General features: G+C 50.0%; 1 protein-coding gene across 1 annotated transcript in view; it reads left to right on the plus strand.

Annotated features, from left to right (window-relative positions):
• Window positions 1-19,974, plus strand: part of Ankmy1 (ankyrin repeat and MYND domain containing 1) — a 45,169-nt gene that overhangs the window by 8,646 nt on the left and 16,549 nt on the right. Inside the window, exons 5-15 of the mRNA XM_038340685.1 lie at window positions 5,169-5,641; window positions 7,440-7,656; window positions 7,814-7,972; window positions 8,767-9,227; window positions 10,162-10,333; window positions 12,601-12,741; window positions 13,388-13,528; window positions 14,554-14,661; window positions 15,519-15,650; window positions 16,804-16,917; window positions 17,227-17,392. Of these exons, the coding sequence (XP_038196613.1) occupies window positions 5,169-5,641; window positions 7,440-7,656; window positions 7,814-7,972; window positions 8,767-9,227; window positions 10,162-10,333; window positions 12,601-12,741; window positions 13,388-13,528; window positions 14,554-14,661; window positions 15,519-15,650; window positions 16,804-16,917; window positions 17,227-17,392 (2,284 nt within the window). The remainder of the gene's footprint in view (window positions 1-5,168; window positions 5,642-7,439; window positions 7,657-7,813; window positions 7,973-8,766; window positions 9,228-10,161; window positions 10,334-12,600; window positions 12,742-13,387; window positions 13,529-14,553; window positions 14,662-15,518; window positions 15,651-16,803; window positions 16,918-17,226; window positions 17,393-19,974) is intronic.

Below are 19,974 nucleotides of genomic sequence, written 5' to 3' on the forward strand. Positions count from 1 at the left end.
CCAGCAGGGCTGACTTAGTTTGTTTTTTAAATCTGTTTATTCACATGCAAGTCAGAGGAAGACGTTGTGGAGTTGGTTTCATGTTTACATGCGTTCAGAGAATGGAATTCTGATCACTAGGTTTGCATAGCAAGTCTCTACCTGCTGAACCTCTCATCAGCTCAAGGCTAACTTTCGTTATTGTTGTTTTGTTTTCTTCTTTTTTTATACTTTATTTTTTTAAAAGAAGACAAACTATCTTTTTTTTCCATTTTGCATACCAATCCCAGTTCCCACTCTTTCCCCTCCTCCCATTACTTTCCACCTACCCCTCACCCCACCCCATCCACTCCTCAAGAGAGGGAAAGATACATTGCTTTGGGAAAGGTCCAAAGCCCTCCCTTCTATATCTAGGCTGAGCAAGGTATCCATCCAAAGACAATGGGTTCCAAAAGGTAGGGATAAATCCTGGTGCCGCTGCCAGTGACCCCTCAGTCTGCCCCAGCCATACAACTGTCACCCACATTCAGAGGGTCTACTTTGGTCCTCTGCTGGTTCCTTCCCTGTCCGGCTGGTCCAAGGCTAACTTCTAAATGCATTTCAGCAGCTGTTGACCACAGTGTTTCTAGAGCCACATGTTTTTTGCTGTTTGTGTTATTTTAAGTTGAATATACATTTTTTGTTTTGCTTTGTTTTTGTCTGCTGACTCCGCCAGTTCTCAGACATGGTGAGTGTGAGGCTGTCTCACCACAATTGAAAATTTAAAATTACTTCCTACAACGCCACATTCATCTTACTATACTTTGAGACTGTCTTATTTATTTAATGAGTAAAATTGGAGATTTATTGTATGTCCCTGGCATTTGTCTTACACCCTTTTATTATAATAAACTGATACACCGTCTTTAGAAATAATCTCTTCAGGACAGGCTTGGTCCTAGCACTTGGCAGGTAGAGGCAGGTGGATATCTATGAATTGGAGGCTAGCCTGGTTTATATAACAAACACCAGGACAGCCAGGGCGAGAGAGAGAGAGAGAGAGAGAGAGAGAGAGAGAGAGAGAGAGAGAGAGAGAGAGAGAGAGAGAGAGACCCTGTCTCAAAAGCAAATAAATGAAAAAGAGAGAAAACCAAAACCCAACAAACAAAAATCCTCTTCAATATTTCATGACCCAAATTTAGGAATTTAGTGTTAATAAGATTATATAGATTTGGGGACGTTATTTTCACTGTGTTGTATCTGTCACCATAATTTTAAATAATTTTAGATATTTCTTCTCTTTAGTTTTGGTCACTGGACAATTAGATCTGCCTTGTCCCCTACAGTGGCCGAAAGCCATCACGATCGTGTCTGCTGAATGGTTGAGATGCAGCTCTCCAAACTAAGGTGTTCTATAAATGTGAAACACACACCAGGTTCTTTATTTTGACAGTGCTGGGGCAGAGCCCAGGGCCTTACACATGCTTGTCATGTGAGCTACACCCTCAGCTCCCACAGACCAGATCACAAATAGGAAAAAAAAAGCAAAATATCTGAAAAGCTTTGAACATCAGGTGTATTTATAAGTGATATTTTTGGAAAGGTTGAACTAAATATAAACACTATAGTAAAATAAATTCCACCTCAGTACAGGAGATGCAGCCCGTTTGGTATCATAGGGCTCACAAAACTCCCAAGTGTGACCAGCGGCACCACAGAAAGCAGATGTCATAGTGCATGTGATCCAGGAGGCAGAGTCAGGAGGATCAGAAGGTGAAGCTCATCCCTGGCTACTTAGCCCAAGACCAGCCTGGGATACATCAGTCCCTGTCTTGAAAAAGAAATAGAATTTTGCCCAGATTTTGACTTTTTGTAGTGCTGCTACCGGGAAATTTAACATCACATGTCTAGTTATTGGTTTCTCCCCTGCCTTTGACCAGGCAATTTAGAGTTAGTAGAAACACATTTGGGGTTAAGTCTGTTGCCTGATGTGTGATATGCTGACCCACTGTCCAGCATTCCCCCGCCTCTGACTTTCATTTGGATTGAGAGGGTATTTTGTTTTGTTTTGTTTTTTCGAGACAGGGTTTCTCTGCGGCTTTAGAGCCTGTCCTGGAGCTAGCTCTTGTAGACCAGGCTGGTCTCGAACTCACAGAGATCCGCCTGCCTCTGCCTCCCGAGTGCTGGGATTAAAGGCGTGCGCCACCACCGCCCGGCTTGAGAGGGTATTTTTAAAACCAAAAACATCATCTTATTTTCAGACTATTGGTTTATAAGTTTTTCACTCTTTATCCTTTTAGGACTCCCCCTACTCCCAACATGACGGGATAAGTTCTTGGTTGAAAAATGTAAGAATGAGTTTAGATTATTTCAACTCCATTTTCCTATTTTGATTATATGTTAATTTTAGATATTAAAAGCACATATTTTCCAGGGTTTTTTTTTTTTTTTGGACAGCGTATTAGGAGATGCATTTTGTTGTTGTTTGTTTGTTTTTGGTGTTTCGAGATAAGAATTCTCTGTGTAGCTCTGGCTCTCCTGTAGCTCTCTTCGTAGATCAGGCTGACCTTAAACTCAGAGATCCACCTCCCTCTGCTTCTCCAGGGCTGAGGTTAAAGGTGTGCATCACTACTGTCTGGCACACACACACACACACGCATTAGGTTTTTGTTGTTTTTTTTTTTTGAACATCACTTTTTACATTTTTATAAGTAAAACCATACTATGTAGTACTTCCTGTCTGCTTTCTTTTATTTAGGGCATGATTCTTTTGAGACTCATGTGTTTCCGTGTTCACTTAGTTTTATTGTAGATGAGTATTTCTCCGTGTGGCTGTCTCATGGTTTTGATGTTGCTTTTGTTTGCTTGTTTGCTTCTTTTTTAATTCGCCAATAGATGCTCTCTTGAGTTCTTCAAAATATTGGTGACGTTGAACTGAGAGGTAGCTGCTAAGAGCGGCTGCCTCCCAGTCTTCATGCAGACACACGCCTGCGTTTATTCTCACCTGGACAATACCCGGGAGTGAGAATGCTGGTTTCGATGGTAAGCGTGCAGTCATTTTTCTAAGAACTCTCCCAACTGCTGTGCAAAGTGGTCATGCCATTTCCGCCCTCAGCAAACACGTCAGTGACTCCACGTTCCTGTCTGCACTTGACAGTCCGTCCGTCTGTCTTTTAGACGTCAGTATTCTTGTGGGCACGAGGAGACATCTCCTTGTCGTGTGGGTTTGGAGCATCTTGATGGCAGGCGATCACTCCTCACTCCTATTTGTTACCTGTATATCTTTTGTGGTGAATTGTCTGTTTATGTTTAGCTAGTGATATTAATTAGGTTATTTGTTGTGTTATTACAGTTAAGAGAGCTCTTTCTGCCCACTCTGCCATGTGAGCAAATCACATCATATCAGTGATGTGATTTAAAAATAGCTCTCAGCACTGGGGTGTCTTTTGAGGAATCACTTTAATGCAATTAAAATTCAGCTCTGGGACATGTGAACACTAAGCTCTCTTGTGCCAGAGAGCTACATCCCAGCCCCCTTTTTAGCTTTTGTTTGGAGAGAGGGTCTTACCGAGTCACTCAGGCTGACCTTGAGCTAGCTCTGCCATCGGGCTTGGTCTTGGATGTGCAGTCCCCTCGCCTCACACGGCAGCAGCTGAGAACAGAGGTTTGTTCTGTTGTGAGGAGCCGACTCGTGGGGTTCTGCTGATATTTGGCCTATCTTTTTTGAGTGGTTTCCTATCAGTGGAGCTGCTGGGTCCTTATCAAGAACTCCGTGGACTCCACACATGCATGTGACAGCATCTTTCCCCCTGGAATGCCTCTTTCCCTCCGGCCCTTGTCTTGCCTGGCTCCCTAATGTCTCTTCTGCTTGCTCTTGCAGCTGCTACCTAAGCTGAACTTTCCAGATAAGGGTGCTGCCTCCCTGACGGGCCCATCAGGCCCGCAGACCACCTGGCTCCTCCTATGTCACACCCCTCCTCTGACTTCTGTCTGAGTCTCCCACCCCACCATTTGGCCCTTCCCACGGCCTTCTGGAAATGTGTCTGTCACCCCATATCACCCTGTAGAGTGAAGCCACCCTCAGACACCGCACCCCTCTTTCTCATGATCCACTCTACAGACCTTCACATCGCTCACCTCAGACTGAAGCCAGGAAGCCGAGATGAGATTGTTTTGTGGTAGATGAGGGCACAGGTACCATCATTTCTATATTTTAGGCCATTGACTTCGGTTGACCTTTGACCTCCCAGTGACCTCCAGGTATCTTTGAATGCGACTTTAGAAGCGGCATTCTTGTGGCAAGCTAAGACTTGACTTGGAGCCCTACGCCAGACCACTGTTCACTGTTTTCTTGTCTGAGATCCTTTCTTCTCTGCATACCCAAGGCCGGTGGTGATGGAAGCATTTAGAACGGCCTAGAAACTGCACTCTCCCTTGGGGTTGTAGGAAGCAAAGAGCAATTCCTCTCCTCTTCTACTTTCTGTCCTCTTCCTTCCTCCTCTTCTCCACTCTGGAGTGAATCAGAGTGACAGATGGGATAGGGCTGGTTCCTAATAAGCTTCTCTGAAGGACCTTATCTGAGATAAATAAATAATTAAGCTTTGATGTTCATTGAGCGCAACATCACAGGCCGCAGTTTCCCTGTCCTCTAAAGTATAGAGGTTTGTAGGTAAAATGGCCTGTCTAGCAGCTAACTTCAGGCCTGCAGGAGTCTCTTGGGAATGAACACACCTGTATCTGTCCATCACAGCTTCCGCTTACAGCCCTCTGTTGTGTCCTCATCGGAGAGAGGCCACTCCTAGCCTGGCCCTTTGTCTTCCAACTTGACCATGGCACCTTCTCCATGTCCTGCATTCTGAGCACCATGGTCTTGCTCTGTCCTAGTGCCCAGCACGTTTCATACCTCAGAATGTTTGTGTGTGTGTGTGTGTGTGTGTGGTGTGTGTGTGTGTGTGTGTGTGTGTGTGGTGTGTGGAGTGTATGTGTGCTTATGGTGTGTTGTGTATGTGTGTGTGGTGTGGTGTGGTGTGTGTATGTATGTGGTGTGTATGTATGTGTATGGTGTGGTGTATATGTGTGTGTGTGGTGTGGTGTGTGTGTGTGTGTGTGTGGTGAATGAGTACATTTTTTTTTTGCTGATTTTATGGAACCGCATCTAAGTGGAAAGCTGGACTGAGTGTCTCTCCTGGCCCCGGTGACTTCCCTTGTAGGGACTGTATAAAGAGGACCAACGGTTCGGGCCCGGCATTGAGACCTACCCCGACGGCAGCCAGGATGTTGGATTGTGGTTCCGTGAGCACCTCCTCAAGCTGGGGACAGAGGTTCCTGGCAGCTTCTCCTTGATGAACTACCCAGAATTCTTAGACTTCCTCATAAGCTCCAGGCAGAGAATCAGCCTTTCGGATGAGCAGAAGACGGAGCAGGGTCTTCCCGAGGAGCAGGACCCCTTCTTCTATGAATATAAACGGTTTCTCCTGAACGATGACCTAACGCTGCCTCCTGAGATGCATGTCTATTCGACTGACAACGACCACCTGCCCATGACAGGTTCCCTGCGCAAGGAGCTGGATGACCGCATCTTCCTGAATGAGATCCCTCCATTCATTGAAGATGAAGAACCCTGGCTTATAACAAATGAGACTCCTTTGTTGGTCAAAATCCAGAAGCAAACTTACAAGTTCAGGTGATCTGTCTGGTCTTTCTCTGCTTCTTGTCCTCTCGTTGAACAGGGATCCCTTTTAGGAAGGGTTCTGATGTTCCCCTTTGCTGAGCCGCTGCTAAGGGCCCAAGTACCTCTCAGCATGCTTGTTGGATGATCATGAGCGTACAGCCTTTGCTTCAGTGACTCACAAAGTCCCTGCTGTGCTGTGAGACCAGATGGGTGTCCTGAGGGTAGGGAGCCAGGCAGAACGCTGAGGCATCTTTGTGTAGGAGAACAAGGTCTCTAGCCTTCCATTTGCACACGCTCTGGGAGAGGAATGGCCAGGAATGGCTCACACATGTGCAGCTGCTGTAGTCCCAGGCTGGGATCATATCTCTGAAGGGGATATTATCTAAACTTCTGAGCAGAATCCTGAGGGCACACCTTGGCTTTTGGACCTGCGTACATTCCCTTTTTTGTGAGCCAGGGCTTGGGCGCTTTAAGGGCAGATTCCTGTTCACCATTAGAGGCTCTGTGAGTCAAGACTCTCCACACCAACGTAATAGAAGAGATCGCTATTACTATCATTTGTTAATGATGGGTCTGGCAGAAAGCCAAGGGTGGGATGTGGGGATGGAATGGGATCTGCAAACTGATTAGACCTCTGGCCTTTGTAAGGAAAGCTATGAAATGTGGCATTGCTCTGCCATCTCTGAGGATACCCTCCCTACCCACAACCCCGGGAAAAGTCAGCACCCACCCAGGGAAAACTGTTTACCTTAAAAGTTAAAACATTCAAGTACCTTCTACTATCCTTACGTCCTTAAACATTGCCCTCAGATATCAGTGAACATTTTAGAATGCATTTGACGGGCACACATGACTATTTTCCATCCATCTGCCCATACATCTATTCTTCCTTCCGTTCATCCACCTATACCCCCACTCCACGGACCCATCAATCAATTAATACATCCACCCACTCATCCATCCTTTTACCCGAGAAACCACCCTTACATCTGTCCACCTGTCTACCCACCCTTCTATTCATTCAACCCACCCATTTACCCACTCCATTTATTCCCCCATATCCATCTTCCTCCCCATTCTGTCCTTGTATTCGCCCATGCACCTTTCCATCTACCCACTTACTATGTCCATACACACACACACACACACACACACACACACACACACACACATTTACTCCATTCACTCGTCCATTCATCTACCCACCCACCCGCCATCTATCTACCAATGCCACCCATCCATTGTGTAACCATCAACTGAACTCACAAACATCGACGACTATTGAGTGAATAAAATTCATGGGTTGTTGATTGTGAATGGCATTCTGCGTACCCGGGGAGATTCAGTGTTGTGTGACGGATGACCTGGGCCATGGGACACTGATATTGTCTACTCCAACAGAAAGCAAATGAGCAGAAGGTGGGATAACTTGGCTCGACTCCAACAGTGGAGCCACGTATATGCCACCTGCTGCCCACTCAGGGTCCTGCAGTTGAGAGCTTATTTCCCAGTAAAACAGTAGGCAGTCCAAGGAGCCAGCCATGAACAAGGTTGCAGTCCTTTACCTCTAGATCGCAAGTCTCCCTCACTGGGCATCGTGATTACAACTGACAGGCAGCCGTTAGGGCTCAGGGTGATAGAGGAGTGATGGATGCTGAGAGAATAGAGAGCCCGGGGAAGGAAGGGGAGTTCTGAGGGCTCGGAAGCCTGAGGGGTGGAGGGAGGCAGCCCCCCTTGGGCTCTTTCTTGTGGAAAGTATCAGGTGATCCAGGTTCTAGGCGGATACCAATGAAGCTGGTTGTGTTGCCAGGAACAAGAGTGCTCACACTAGCTGGAACATAGCCGCGATCCTGGAGGGAAAGCGCAGCTCCTTTGGGCCCAGTGGCCCCAAGGAGCATATTTCCAGGGAGATGATCCTGAAGGCGGAGGAAGGGGACTACAACTGGATTTTTGGAATCCTGAGGGACAACCTCGCTTGTGCTGACGTGGCTGACTCCAAGGGCTACACCGTGCTTGCTGCTGCCGCGGTAAGTCCTTTCCCAACGGGAACCCGGGCCTGTGGGCTCCCTTTTGTAGTCCACTCTGATGCAACCTTCTGAGGGGCAGCATGGATTCCAGGTGGTCCTCCCCATGTCCTGCTGGGGGCCAGTTCCCGTATTCACAAGGCTGACTGTCGCTCTCTAGGTGCATTCTCACCGTAACATCGTCAACCTCCTTCTGGATTATGGGGCCGACGTAAACAAGTGCTCGGATGAGGGCCTCACTGCCCTCAGCATGTGCTTCCTCCACTACTACCCCAGCAAATCCTTCCAGCCCAATGTTGCCGAGAGGACCCTTCCCCAGGTCAGCCCCCGACGGCCACCACACCCTCATCATCTGCCGTGCATCCCATTTACCTATATATCCACAGTAACCTCCCCAATGTGAGAACCAGGCCCACATAGGGTGAATGGAAAGATAAGTCTAGCGGGGAAGAGGTCAGAAGAGAGAGCCTGGGAACTCCCGAAGACATCCTGAGCCATGCCACATGCACCAAGGGGTGTGTGCTCCCTTTGAGTCAGATGCACAGCAGCCTGGGGTCCCAAGATCTCCCCAGCAACATGCTGGAAAGGAAGAGCCAGGGAATCTGCATTTCTTAACACATCCCTGGTGCTGCGGAAGTCACCCAACTAGGGACTTCTCTTTGAGAATCCAGGTGCCTAAGGAGAGAGATTGGGGAGCAGCACCACTGGGCAGAAACGCAGTTTAACCTGGAACACGAGGGTACAATAACTTTTGAGTGGCGAGAAAGTAGTGAAGTGAACTGTCAGGATGCAGTTGTACTTAGCATACAGTACGTAGTACCAGCCCAGCCCCGTGTGGACTCAGTGTGAGGGATGAGAGTGAGTCATCTACCCAGCAGTCATCCTCGGCTTGCACAGCCATGCTCATTCTAGGCAGATCATGTACAGGAGGCACAGGTGGTGGTGGAACCCCGAACGGCGGCTGCTCACTTCTAGTCCTGGGTTCTGCTCAGGGTGGTCCCTGCCCCCCCCCCACAAGGGTATGTAGACTGTAGAAGGGGCCCCGCGCCACCACCTGGGTTCTCACCGGGCCAGTTCCTTCCTCTAATGAGACCTTTTTGGTGCTTGCCATAGGAACATCCCAAATCCTCAGTCACCCCCAAAATTTCATTCTTGTTTGGAGAGTCAAATGTGGATTATTTCTACGATATGGGCATGTCCACCCCAGGCGGAGAGGATTTTAAGTCATCCCCGCCCCTCTCAAGCATCCTGGATGATGTCCTGATCCCGGGTACCGCACAATCCCGGGACTCCATCAGCTGGAGGAGCAGTGTGGTTCAGAAGCGAGACACCCTCTCCATGAAGAGCGCCAGCAGTGACCTGGAGAAAGAGTCGGAGGACACGTTAGAAAATGACGCCAGCACTGTTCACAGCCTCGACACAAACTTCGAGTCCAACATGTGCCTGCGAAACTACTCTATCCACGTATCGAAGGACATCCTGGAGAAGAGTGCCCAGGCCTACAGTTCACTGCTGCACGTCCCCTCCCTCTCAGACAAAGGGACTGTGAGGAAAATGGCACAGACCATGGCTGAGTAAGTCACTGATGCTTTGTGGTGGGGGCAGGGGATCGCTGCCAGGGTAAGCCATGCATTCAGTGGGTACCCATCACAGCCCTGTACCACCACCAGGAGCTGTTTCCAGAGACCATGTCCTATGGTCTGGGACTCAGTGATGGCTAGTTTTATATCAACCCGACACAAGCTAGAGTCATTTGGGAAGAGGGGACCTCAGCTAAGAAAATGTCCCTTCAGACTGGACAGGGGGCAAGCCTGTGGTGCTTTTTTTTTTTTTTTTTTTTTGATTGATGGCTGATGTGAAAGGGCCCCAGGTCATTGTGGGCTGTGTCACCCCTGAGCTGGTGGTCCTGATTGTATAAGAAAGCGGGCTGAGCAAGTTATGAGGAGCAAGCCAGTAAGCAGCTCCCCTCCATGGCCTCTGCATCAGCTCCTGCCTCCAGGCTCCTGCCTTGCTTGAGTTCCTGTCCTTACTTCTCTCAGTGATGGACTGTTTCCTGGAAGTGTAAGATAAAATAAACCCTTTGCTCTCCAAGTTGCTTTTTAGGGCACTGTGGTGGGGCTGCATTTTCAACACGGGCAGTGTGTGATGTGTGTATATTTGTGTTCGCTTCACTGTCTGGCCCCCATCCCAGCAGAGTCCAGTTCCCATCTCATGAGATTAAGTGACCTGTGCTGGACCGAAGCCCTGTGTGACCACAGCTGAGGTCGACTCAGGTGACCCACACAGGGAGGTCTGATGTTATACTTCTGAATCTCCCAGAGTGGGGACCAGGCTCTCGGAAGGACTGACGTTGGGTATTTTCAAGGAAGACTCGATACCGGGGTACAATGTTTCTATGTGGTCAGCACCCCACGTGTCTTGTGTGGAAGATCCTGTTCAGATCATAGGTGTGGCAACTACCCTGTACATTCCCTCCATCCTGTGAGACTGTCCTTCTGGTACCCACAGGCGTAAAAACCGCTGGCTGACCATCATGCTGCTGCTGCGTAGAGGAGCTGATCCCAACCTATGTCAAGTGCCAATGCAGGCCCTGTTTCTCGCCGTGAAGGCCGGGGATGTGGATGGGGTGAGGCTGTTGTTGGAGAGTGGGGCCCGGACTGATATCCAGTATCCTCCACAGGTAGGTGTCAGGGTTCAGAGTGGCCTCTGAGGCATGATGGATGTCGTTCCCCCCCCCTACAGACTCGCAGGTCCTTCACAAAAGCCCACAGCTCCTCGGGGCCAGCAGTCGGGCTGATCCATCCTGCCTATAAACACTGGTGTGTGAGGCATTGGTCTTCTAGTGGTAGTTCCCTGAGCCATGGCTCCACCATTTTATTAATGGCACCTCATCTTAGCACACATCAGCACAGAACTTCTGTCATCTCGTGAGAAGTGTGACCCAATTATGCATTGCTGTAAGAGACCCTGGCTCCTTCTGTAGCTGGTCTTCCCATTTGGGGGTGTTCGACGTTCCATGGCTTATCCACCTTCATTGCTTTGCTGTCTTGGGGCTCACCACTAGCTCTCCTCTGTTTGCTAACTAGGGAGCGAGGAGCAGCGTGCTTGCTTTTATTTTTTTTTCCTGTTGTTTTTGGGATGCTTTCACAGTGGCACCATCTGATTTCCCCTTCGGTTGTGTCTGTTCTGTTTCTTGCCCAATTGCTGCATCTCAGTAGCTACACCTGAAAAGTCTGAGAACCTCAGTTGGCTGTCATGGACGTGGTCTCCTCCTGGGATCCACAGCAACAGGACACTGTGCTCTCTGCTGTATTTACTGCTGCATTCACTCATGTGTACCAGGGATGGAACCTAACCGTTGCTCACGTCTCGGTGGTCACCATGTGACAGCTGAGGTTGCTGTCGGTTGTGGGTATTGGCTGTAGGGGTAAGGGCTGGCTGTAGGTTTTTTTTACTCTTTGGGGGCCCACCACCCACCCCCTAAATAAACACACGAAGATTTATTCTTACTTATGAATGCCCGGCCTTAGTGTGGCTTGTGTTTAGCCAGCTTTTCTAACTTAAATTCCCCTGTTTCTCTTTAACTACATGTTGCCTTTGGGCCTTTACCTTTCTTTATTCTATGTATCTTTCTTTCCTTCTTACTCTGTGACTGGCTGGGTGGCTGGCCCTGGCAGCCTCATCTTCTCCTTTTCTTACTCCTCATCCTCTTTTATTGATTTTTCCTCCTATTTATTCTTTCTGCATGCCAGTCCTGCCTATTTTCTCTTCTACCTAGCTATTGGCCATTCAGCTCTTTATTAGACCAATCAGGTGTTTAAGGCAGGCAAGGTAACACAGCTTTACAGAGTTAAACAAATGGGACAGAGAAGAATGTAACACATCTTTGCATCATTAAGCAAATAGCCCACAGCATAAACTATCACATCTTTTTTTGTGGGGTGGGAGTGTGTGTGTGTGGGGTCACCACAGGGTTTCCCTATAACTTTGGAGCCTGTCCTGGAGCTCTGTAGACCAGGTAGGTCTTGAACTCACAGAGATCCGCCTGCCTCTGCCTCCCAAGCACTGGGATTAAAGGTGTGCGCCACCACCACCCGACATAAGGTATCACATCTTAAACTAATGTTGCTCTTGGGCTCTGGAGCTTTTATGCATGAGTTAGCAGCTGCAGGAGTGAGTCACAGGACATGTGCCATGTAGAGCTAATGTCTCCCAGCATTTGAACATTCCCCTGCCTCATCACATCCACCCACTGTGGGCTCTTTCTGCTTTCCGGGCTAGCCACACCCTGCCTTCAGGAGGCTCTCCAGGCGCTTTTATTCAGGAACAGCTTCCTATTTGAGTGAGGAGAACTGGACTGGGGACAAGTGGAACATGTCTTCCTGACCATAGCCTGACTTCTCTGGCTGGGTCCTCTCAGTTGCTGGCATTCAGTCTGAGAACAGAGTCCCCACCCTCCATGACCTTTAGCTGCTGGAGCTCAGAGACAGTCTGTCAGGGACTAACTTCAGACAATGGAGAGAGGGTGGTTAGGAGCTATCTGGCTGTCAGATATTGGTGTCTGAACCAGAGCCTGGCAGGGACACTGAGGTGGTACTCGTAGAAGATAGTGTCAGAGAGATGGCCTAAAACCAACTGGGTTTAAGCCAGTTGATTTTTCAAGCATTCAGAGCTGTGACCCTGGACGCCTGCGGGTTACGTGGTATGTTGAGAGCATTCAGTTCATCCTTTGTTCGTGGGCATTAGTCTATGTCTGCCCTCCTGGGTCTCTGTGTCCTGCGCCCATGGGTCTGGTGAGGAGATGGTGTTGTGGAAATCTGAAATGGTTGCAGAAAGGTATGCATCCTCTCCTCCGCTCAGGCAGCAAGGACCCTGACAAACCCCAAACCAGGGCCTCACCTGCTTGGCTGCAGACTGGGTTTCACCCCTGCCACACTTCCTCCACAGCTGCAGTCTCTGACCCCGCTCCACATCGCAGCCTCGCTTCCTGGGGAGGAGGGCGTCAAGATCACGGAGCTGCTGCTCCACGCCATCACTGACGTGGATGCCAAGGCGGCTGACGAGGACGACGTCTACAAAGCTGGCAAGGTGTGGTTCTGTTTGGATATGCAGCTTTGCCTGCTGACAGGGGAGGCCGGGTGACAAAGAGACCCACCCGTATGCATGCTCTGATCACTGTGCTCCTGACCATGGCCCCTCCTAGTGCGGGCAGGTCAGGTGAGTCAGCACCCAACAGTGGCCATGGGAGGAAGCAAACTTGACACACTTAGGGGACTCCAGGCAAAAATGATTGATTAAAGGGCTGGGGATGTCGCCAGGCATGGCGGCATATGCCTCTAATTCCCAGTACTCGGGAGGCAGAGGTGGGCAGGTCTTTGTGAGTTCCAGCACAGTCTAGTCTACATAGTAAATTCATAGGGAGATCCTGTCTCAGAAAGTGGGGGCGGGGAGTCTGGGGCTGGAACTCAATTGGTAGCCCTGTTTCCTCGGTATCACAAAGCAACGTAACAAAGACACCATCACCACCACCACCACAACAAAAACAGACTTGGTGGTGCATGCCTGTGAGTCCAACCCTCCAGAGGGTGTTCTGAGCGCTGTGGGAGTCATGTGGCTCTGGGAGGATTTGGAGGGGTGTGCGGAGGGCTCTGTGGGAAGATACTCCACACCTCCAGTCTGCCAGCAGGCTCTCTTGGACACACAGGATCTCTCTCAAGCCTCGTATCTCCCGCAGGTTGACCTCCCGCCCTCAAGCCTGAAGCTCAACAATGAGCCAGGCCCACCCCAAAGCTACTACACCGTGCACACATTAGTCCCGGAGGAGGGTGGACGCACGGCTCTGCATGTGGCCTGTGAGCGAGAGGACAACAAGAAGGTGAACAGCCATGGGGCCCTGCCGTGGGGTTGGCTGGCTTCTCAGAGTGTGGAGTGTGATGGTCGGGGACAAGGAAGGGACTGAGCCCTGAGCCTTGAGCCCTGAGCCCCAAGGGGTGCTGTGTGAGGGATGTTAGGCCAGGCAAGAGCCGTGTTCAGATATGGCATGTATGTGTCTATAAGCTTTCACCTCTAAGTTGGTGTGTGTATGTTCATGTATCTACACATGTGGGTATTAGTGTGTGCACATTCTCTCTAGAACCCCAGAGGGCAGCTGTGAACTCTGGGAACAGGGGCAGGGAGATTCCAAGAAGGCAGGCTGACCAAGGCTCTGGCCAGTGTGAGGTATTGGCCTGAACAAACAATTTTCCCCTCGTGTGTATTTCAGAATGAAAAGTCCCGGGAAAGTAGGAGACACTATCATGACACTATCATTGGGTAGTGGAAACGTCAGTGGCGAGGGCGTGGAGTTCAGAGTCCATAGTGGAGGGCGTCGAGGCTGCGGTAATCAAGCTGTTACACCTCCATATTATCTGTTGAAATGGAGAAGCTTTCCCAAAAGCCCTTCCACAGATTTCTGGCATGTCATTGGCCAGTCACTAAGGCTGCAGGGAAACAGGCTGGGGAAGGAGATTGGTCCCCAGCTCCTAAGGTTTGTCACATGCTGAGGGGATAGTGTCAGCAAAGTGTATAGGGCAGCTAGAGAGAAGCCCCTGCGGTGGGGGAAATAGAGGGACCACTGTGTAACCCACAGTACTGGGGAGAGGCTCCCAAGTGAACCCAGGTAAAGGAACTTCCCTCCATCATCCCAGTGCCTTTTCTGTTTGCTTCCTGTAAATGAATTCCTGTCTGAGCAGCCTCCATCTCCCCTGTCCCATGTCCCTGTTTGGAGTTTTTGCTTAGGTGGTGCTGGTGCAAGGAGCCAGCAGTCGAGTGACTGGCTTGACTTTAAAGGTGGCGATAGTGTTATTGGTGGTGTGTAGGGGAATCCTCTGACTTCATGTGCTTCTGCCTCTCTTCCCACAGTGTGCCAGGGACATAGTCCGGCTCCTTCTCTCACACAGAGCGAATCCAAACATGCTGTGGAGCGGCCACTCCCCGCTCTCCCTGTCCATTGCCAGTGGGAATGACCTGGTGAGCCTCTCCGCACCCACGAGCCTGACTCCCGCACGCCTGTACACCCAGTGCCTGTCTTGTGTGTGTGGTGCTCATGTACCCACCTCCTGTGTACATGTGCACCAGGCAGTTGTGCTTTTTCTGCCACCATTGACTCCTTTCCTCCAATCAGCCACTGGGTTTGCTGTGTCATTTTCTACTTTTCCGTCTACTGGTTGGTTCATCTCCCCAGTCTCCCACTTACTGACCCATCCAGCCACCCACCTGCCAATCTAACCGCATAGCTACTCAGCCTTTCCCTTACCTACCCAGATGTCCATCTACCCGTCCACCTACTTGTTCACCTGCCCTCCCCCAGCCTACACAACCTCTCACCCATCCTTGCTTTCATTTAACTTTTGCTTACTGAGCACCTTCAATGGGAAGGAAGGAACCACTATGAGCAGTAGGTTTGGAATAGAGCCTCTGCTTTGAGGATCCCCCGACACACATCATAGCTGGGGGGGGGGGGGGAGGAATCAGGCCCTATACCAGCATTTAGCACAGTTTTAGATATTGATGAGTATTATGAAAGAAAAAGGAGAGTTGGGGAGGATCAGGCAAAGGGCCCGGACAGCATGCGCTGCTCCTGGCCAGTGGTACGTACCTGCCCGAGAGCCATGCTCTTCCCTGGGCTAGAAAATGAGACACGAGCAGGACCCATCAGAGCAGTTGCATTGGAGCAAGATAATGTCATAACCAGGCCGTGGGAAGAACTGCAACTTCTCCCTAAGGAGCTTCACCATGATCCTTCCCACCCATTATGTTCCCTGTGGGTGGGACCTGTGGATCATACCCAGAGTTATGGTCGCTGAGGAGTCTGTTTGTGTGTCCAGGTTGTGAAGGAGCTCCTGTCCCAGGGAGCTGACCCCAACTTGCCTCTGACCAAAGGCTTGGGCACTGCCCTATGCGTTGTATGTGACCTGGCCTATGAGCAACTGAGGAGCACCGAGAACAAGATTGCCCTGGTGAGGGGAAGCATGGGAGGATGCAGGGGATGAGGTAGGGGGATGGTGAGTACTGGCTGGGGTCAGGGTGGGATAGGCTGTGTCATCTTAAGATCACATCTTGGCTAAAACAGACTAAAGGACCCAGCATCCTGCAGCTAGCACCCCCTCCCACAGTGCTTGGGAAATGAGATGGTGTTAATCTGTTGACAGTCTCTGGACCTGGCAGGTCCGCTTCTGCATTGTGGGCTTCCTGGAACCCAGGGTTTGTGACCTGTGTGAATGAAATATGCTAAGGAAGTAGATGTTTGTATCTTTCCACAATGCCTGGATGTATTTATTTAGGTGTTCTTTGGTGTGTGTGTGTGTGTGTGTGTGTGTGTGTGTGTGTTGGGGGGGGGTTCCTTGTTCTGTAGCCTCTCCCAGTTTCAAATTTGTAATCTTTTGTCTCAGCCTCCTAAGGGCTGGAATTACAGCTGTCCACCACCACACCCAGCTGGAATTTATTGAATAACAGCCATACCTAGTCCACACCTAATCCACACCCTCCCGATTCCACTGGTCAGCCAACTGCAGCCATCAGCGCTTGTTTTACTGTATTCCAGTCTTGGTTGTGAACTCTGACAACTCTCAGGTCACTCATTGCACTGCACATAATAACATGCACAGGCTAAGGAGTGGTTCAGAAACAGGTGACGCAGAGATGTTGTCCCCCCTTCCACCCTGCCCTGGTGTGCTGACAGGGGGCGCTTCTCACTTATGTAAGCTGGACACAGCTTTTGAAGGCTGACTGATGCTCCACTGTATGTGCGTGCCACATTCCATCTATACATTCACGATGTTACATGAATGGAGTCAGGGAGGGCTCTCTTCCAGGGAGTGGCATCTTGGGATGAGGCTAGGTCAATCTTGTCTATCGTATTTGTCTCTGACTTTCTCACACACATGGGCCATGGCTACCCTGTAAAAAGCAGGGGACAATGATCCTTCTGGGCAGCTGTGCTCTCTGGCTGGGCGGTGCCCTTTGGCTGTCTTTCAGCTGCCCAGTGACCCGAGAGCCATGCACATTATGACATGGTCACACGTGGAATTGCCCTGCACACTCCAGTGTTACAGGTGACTTCTGTCACCCTTCCAGTAGCCCAGTGTGCTTAACAGATTCTGCGTTTTCCAGATTGACCGGCTGATTAGCTACGGGGCAGATGTTCTGAAACCTGTGTTGCTTGTGCAAGGTGACAGGATGGCAGTGGGGACAGCTGTGGACTATGGCTACTTCAAATTCTACCAGGTGTGGCTTCATTTCCTGAGCACAACCCCTCTGAGACTTGGCTTCTCTTGGGCAAAGCTAGGAGTCCACAGCCAAGGTGGTCTTCTGGGGAAGACGACCTCATGATGGTAAACAGGTGCTTTGGGCACTTGTGGGCAAGTGGCCCTCTGTGTCCTCAGTCACATTACCGGGGATGGAGAGGTGGCCTGCTCACTCAGTTACTCTGCAGTCTGGGCTGGGGGTGGCCTGAAGTCCTTGGTGAGCCTTGAGTGTTCTTGGCTGGCAAGTGACAGCCCCAAGGACCCATAGTGACCCTGTGCTCTGTCGTAGGACCGGAAGATCGCCCACTGTCCCTTCCATGCTCTGATGCCAGCAGAGCGGGAGATATTCATGGCCCGGAAAAGGCTGCTAGAATATATGGGTGTGCAGTTGAGGCGTGCCGTCCTTTGCAAAGAGAATCAGCTGGACACGAAGGCGCTGTACCTGAGCAAACGGGGTAGGCGAGGCTTGTCAGGGTGCACGGCCTAGCTCTGTTCTTGCCCCGGCACTCTCGTTCTTCAGGCCTCTATCCGCTCACCCACACCCTTTCCACACCTCCCCCACTGGCGGTGTCCCCGAGGGTTTCACTCTCAGTCACGTCAAACTGCAGCCCTCCCTGTTCCAACTTTCTCACACACGGCTACACGCCCGCTACTCGTTCCCAACACCCCGATTACCCACCGTGCACGTAACCTTCATGCCCACAGATGCCTTCACTCACATTGTCCCCAAAGCACACCTGTCCTCCCACATGAGACTCCCACACATGAACCACTGCCTCCCCCATACACCCTGCATCCACACACACAAATGCCTGCTTCAAAAACATGTAGGGTCCACTTATCTCCATACCTATACCAACCTGTACACCTTCCTGATGGCCACAAATTCAGCCACAATTAAATATAATCCACTCTTTCCCCTACAGAGTAGCCTACTCCTACCCCACGACCATATCTGCCACACACGCCCACCTACCCACCTGCACACTCACACCCCAATATCCTGAACCCCCCCTACATGCACTCATCCTCCCCATCTCCCATGCTCACACCCACCTACCCCCGTTCTCCACAAATAGTTCCCAGCTACACACCCACGCTTACACGCAGCCATCTATACACCCAAGCTTATACACTTACACACTGAACTACCGCTCTCTTTTATACACACAACCAGCTCCACCCCCACACCTTACAGTCCCACCCATAAACCTTCTAGTGCATTTGTGGCCAGAACCTAATTATTGTCCACGTACACACACGCATACACAGCCGCCAACTATTCCTGTACCTTCATCCCTGCCCACACTACCAACTTGTCCTGACGCAAACAGCTGTCCCATTTGGACACAGACGAAGAATGTAGAGGCTGAGTTCTGGCCGGTGTGACTGGAAGGTGATGCCTGTATTCATATGCAGTCTCTACTGCAGGGCGCAGGTTCTGCCTTTGTTAGGATACCACTGAGAATTCTGGGCCTCTGATCTCTCACAACCGCTCCTAGGTGGGGGACTGGCTGAGGAAGCTGGCTGAGAAGACCTGACCATATAATCTCTCCTTTCCCTCCCTGAGTAGATCCCAAAGTAGGGCTATCACCCATGGAGAGGTTTGCCATCCCCCACTGTTTCCAGAGCCTTGGCACCATGCTGTAAAGCAGTAAGCTTTGACAGAGAAACGGACTCATTTTCAATAGAGCATGGACCAGTTCAGGCCCGATAGTGAGATGCATCTATGAGGGAGTAGGTCCACTGGTACCACAGGCTGAACTGCAGGATGACTTACCACTAGAAAGATCCAGGAGAAATGAGGGCAGAGGAGCAATCCAGAGTTTAGAATAAGCTCAGGCACTGGCCTTGGAGACTTTCCCCTGAAACAGCCACAAAGTGACTGACTCACTCCGAGAGGTCGCTTATGTTCCAAGAACACTTCTAAAACCAGTGGAGTAACCAGCCCAGCACTGGTGGACAGAGACAGAGAGGATGACTGGGGCCATGCCCTAGGCTGCACTTCATGGTGTGGGATGGGGACACCTCATAACCCAGATAACCACCAAACAAGCAAACAGCAGCAAGCATGGGCTGGGTGTGGGATTAGGACCCAGCACAACACTAGGATCAACACAAGACGCATGCAAAGAAAGGGAGTCTGACCCATTTGCTAACATGAACCACAGACACTGCTGGTGAGGGTCCAGATGTCAGATTTAATAGCAGCGCCATTATAAACATGTTCAAAACCCCAAAACACATTGTAAAGAAGTAAAGGAAGGCACCCTGGCAACACCTTGCAGAGTAGAGAATATCAGTAAAGAGTGGAAATTATCAAAAATTCCAGTTGGGAATTCTAGTGTTCACAACCAGTCTAGCTCCCCCTAGTCAAACATTCTCTTAGAGGGTCTCGGCTATAACTAAAAAAGAAATCATCAAGCCAGAAGACAATAAAGGGATGAGTTCAGTCTGAAGAGGAGAGAAGAAGGTACCAACATAAAGGCACCAAGTTCAACAGAAGTGTGGCACCCGTGAGCTCATCAGCACACGTGTTGAGATTCCAGAAGAGGAAGAGAAAGAAGCAGGAGGCAGTTAAAGATGTGTGAGCTTACGGTATCCCAGGGCCACTAAAAGTGCTAATCAGTACATTCTAGAAGAAAGTGCAAAGAAATCCAGAGACACCTTATAATGAAATGTCTGAAACCCCTGAAGACCAGGAGGACATCAGAGCATCAAGAACAAAGATGGTTTGGTCCTTACAAGGGAGTACCAGTAGTTGACTTCTCATCAGGCACTGCTCTTTTGCTTTAAAACTATCGTGAACTTTTCTATGTGTGTGATTGTTTTGTCTGCACGTATACATGTGCACCACTTGTGTGCCCAGGGCCCAGAGAGGCCAGAAGAGGGTGCTGGTAGTTCCCTTGGATCTGGAACTGCCATGTAGGTGCTGGCAACTGAACTCAGGCTCTCTGAAGAGCAGCCCGTGCTCTTAACCACTGAGCCACGGAAATTACTCTTGATTAAGAAGTTTTCTTTATAGCTAGCAAAACTA

The sequence above is a fragment of the Arvicola amphibius genome, chromosome 8 (genome assembly GCF_903992535.2).
Source record: "Arvicola amphibius chromosome 8, mArvAmp1.2, whole genome shotgun sequence".
Lineage (NCBI taxonomy): Eukaryota > Metazoa > Chordata > Mammalia > Rodentia > Cricetidae > Arvicola > Arvicola amphibius.